The sequence below is a fragment of the Macaca nemestrina genome, chromosome 7 (genome assembly GCF_043159975.1).
Source record: "Macaca nemestrina isolate mMacNem1 chromosome 7, mMacNem.hap1, whole genome shotgun sequence".
In the NCBI taxonomy this organism is placed as follows: Eukaryota; Metazoa; Chordata; class Mammalia; order Primates; family Cercopithecidae; genus Macaca; species Macaca nemestrina.
Window position 1 is genome coordinate 978,016 of NC_092131.1, and position 3,441 is coordinate 981,456.

The window sequence follows — 3,441 nt, forward strand, 5'->3', positions numbered from 1 at the left end:
CAGGCCACAGTCTAAGAATCACACATTGACACGGTTGGAGATACATCCCACTACCTTCTCCTGAGATTGCAGACAGAATCCCAAACTTCAAACATTCACAAAAGGGAAGGTCTCAGATTTTTTTTTTTTTTTAATGACGCACTCTCTGGGACAGATATATTCCCTCTAACCATAATGGATATTCTGAATTACAATGAACATTGCATGGATGTAGGTTTGTATAAATTCACTGTGACGAATATATTTAGCTGCTGCCCTAATGTTTCTGAATGGAGATTTGACAATTTAGATAATCTGGATGTTTGGTTGGTTTCATATAAATCTTCATGGGTAGAACAGCATTGAACCTATTCCAAAATCTGTCCTTGATCCATGATATCACTCATCTCCCAGACCAGCTCCTTGAGCACATCTCCCTACCTGGAAGAAGAGGACTCTGGGCTTGGTGAGGGGAGGCCACAGGAAGAGAACTGAGTTCTTAGAGGGCACAGCCAGCATCCTCCTCTCAGGGTGAGCCCCAAAGCCTGGACCTCCCTTATCTCTTTTCACCTCTCCATACAAAGGCACCACCCACATGCAAATCCTCACTTAGGCACCCACAGGAAACCACCACACATTTCCTTAAATTCAGGGTCCAGCTCACATGGGAAATGTTCTCTGAGAGTCATGGACCTTCTGTGCAAGAACATGAAGCACCTGTGGTTCTTCCTCCTCCTGGTGGCAGCTCCCAGATGTGAGTGTCTCGGGGATGCAAATATGAAGACATGGGAGGCTGTCTCTGATCCCAGGGCTCACTGTGGGTCTCTCTGTTCACAGGGGTCCTGTCCCAGGTGCAGCTGCAGGAGTCGGGCCCAGGAGTGGTGAAGCCTTCAGAGACCCTGTCCCTCACCTGCGCTGTCTCTGGTGGCTCCATCAGCGATAGTTACTGGTGGAGCTGGATCCGCCAGCCCCCAGGGAAGGGACTGGAGTGGATTGGGTACATCTATGGTAGTAGTACGAGCACCAACTACAACCCCTCCCTCAAGAGTCGAGTCACCATTTCAAAAGACACGTCCAAGAACCAGTTCTCCTTGAAGCTGAGCTCTGTGACCGCCGCGGACACGGCCGTGTATTACTGTGCGAGAGACACAGTGAGGGGAGGTGAGTGTGAGCCCAGACACAAACCTCCCTGCAGGGAGGCAGAGGGGGCGGGCGCAGGTGCCGCTCAGGACCAGCAGGGGGTGCGCGGGGACCACAGAGCGGGAGGCCGGGTCAGGAGCAGGTGCAGGGAGGGCGGGGCTTCCTCATCTGCTCAGTGCTCTCCCTCCTCACCAGCACCTCAGCTGTCCCCAGGGCTCCTCTTTCTTTGATATCTGTGGTTCTGCTTCCTCACATTCTTCTGCCAGAAAAGAAAGGAGGAAGGCACATTTTCCTCTTACAATTGAGGTTTCACCGATTACTTTTCTACAAGTTCCTGCATGGCCCATTATTCCTTAGTGATTAAAAATATATATATTCTAATGATTCTCACCATTTCTTGGTTTGTGTCATCAATCGAACTGTGCCCTTTTTAAAATTCATATTCTGAAATCTTAAATTCAATTGATCTATTTTGGAATTTTAATGATACAATTAAGGTTAAATGTGGTCAGAAGTGTGAGAACCTAATGCAATAGACGTGCTGTCTTTATAAGAAGAGGAAGAGACTCCAGAGACCTCTCACTTTTCACGTGCAGGCAGAGAAGAGGCCATGTGGAGACGCAGTGTATTAGAAGGTGCCCCAGTGCATGCCAGGAAGAAGCCGCACCAAGAATCAACCCTGCCAGCACCTTGATCTTCAACATTCAGACTTCAGAATTGTAAGAAAATCAATATTTGTTGTTTAAGCCACCCACTCCGTGTTGTCTTCTTAGGAAGACCCAGACAGACTAATACCACATAACTCATAACTCTGTTAGCACTGTCTCCTGGATGGAGAATCAGCCCCCTGAAGCTGGTCACATCTCTCAGATTTCTGCATAAAGTAGGCAAAAAATAGTAGCTGTTATATAAAAACTTGTCATGTCCCTGTTGGCCAATTTCTGGGCAAAGTGTTTTAATGAAGCCCCTGGGGCTTTGTCACAAAAGTTGTCTTTCATCTTTTCTGATGACCTAATAATGGACAATGGGTACCAGCTGGATGGAGACTGACCACTGACCATATTCTGCTGTCTCCTTAGTATGCCACAGAAAACCACACCAACATCACTCAATGTCTTCAACTTTCTAAATTTGCACTGCATGTATTGCTAAATGAGGAGCTACATGAGGTCTGAGTTTTGTTCCCTTCTTCCCAGTCTTCCTCAATTACCAAGGGCAGAACAGACGTTCAATGAAATTTGGCTGTCAATGCCCCCAACATCACATCACTTTTTAAGGTCCAGGAACTTTATTTGGGGGATAGTGGAATATACTTTTAAGTGGAAAGCCCTAAAGCACATACAACAGCTGATGGAATGGCCACTGTGCACCTGAAGGCGGATGAGGCAAATGGTAAGGTACCTTCCTCCAAGATGTTCCTGGGTGTGTGATGGTTGGATGCCTCATGCATATGGCATTAAGGACTAGACTGAATTAGAAACAAGGGCCATATCCCACAGGAAAACAAGAAAAGAACAGATGGGCATCCGTGAAGACAGGCAATTAAATTTGTTGAGTTAAATTTTTTTCCGAAGTTTCTAATGTTCCTAGCTAAATATGAATCTTTTCAACAAACTGAGAATTAAAAGGAGAATGGAGTTAGAAGATGAGAGAGAAAAAACGTCCTGAGAGAGCAGAAAGAAAATTCACACAAAACTGTCACACGGCAGAGGCCAGAATGGAGCTGATGCAGCAATGTCATTATTCTGCAGACATAGTTGAGACCCTTTGGTGTTTAAGGCAGGCCCAGTGTTGAGGAACTCCTTTATGTTCTGCTTCTCTGGGAAAGGTCCTACCTATCCTTTATTTTACAAAAAGATTTACATGGCAAAGTTTCTTGGTTGACAGAGTTTTGTTTGTTTTTCAGTTTTTTTCCCCGAGCAATTTGAATACAGTCATGGGCCACCTAACAATGATTCAGTCAACAACAGACCACATATATGTTTGTGGCCACATTGTAATACCATATTTTCACTAAAGATGTTCCATATTTAGATGTGTTTAGATAGAGAGACACTTACCATGGCATTTCAGTTCCCTACAGTGTTTGGTGCAGTAACATGTTGTACAGGTTAGTTGTCTGGAAACATTGTGCTATTCCACATATTCTATGTGTAGCAGGATATTCCTTGTAGGTTTGTGTAAGTTCTCCCTATGATGCTTACACAATGTTGACATTGACTAGAAATACATTTCTCAGAAATAATCTCTATCAATAAACCATACATTATCAAATATAATTCCTCTCCATTCCGAACTGAAAATCATCTGCTGAGAAATCTG

The 3,441-nt window shown here is 44.7% G+C and overlaps 1 gene segment (V, D, J or C); it reads left to right on the plus strand.

The window, feature by feature from the left end:
* Positions 1–589: 589 nt before the first annotated feature.
* Positions 590–1,813, plus strand: LOC139355534 (immunoglobulin heavy variable 4-59-like). The segment is given in 3 exon segments: positions 590–733; positions 817–1,140; positions 1,674–1,813. Coding segments are annotated over 3 exon segments (531 nt in total).
* The last annotated feature ends 1,628 nt before the right edge of the window (positions 1,814–3,441 follow it).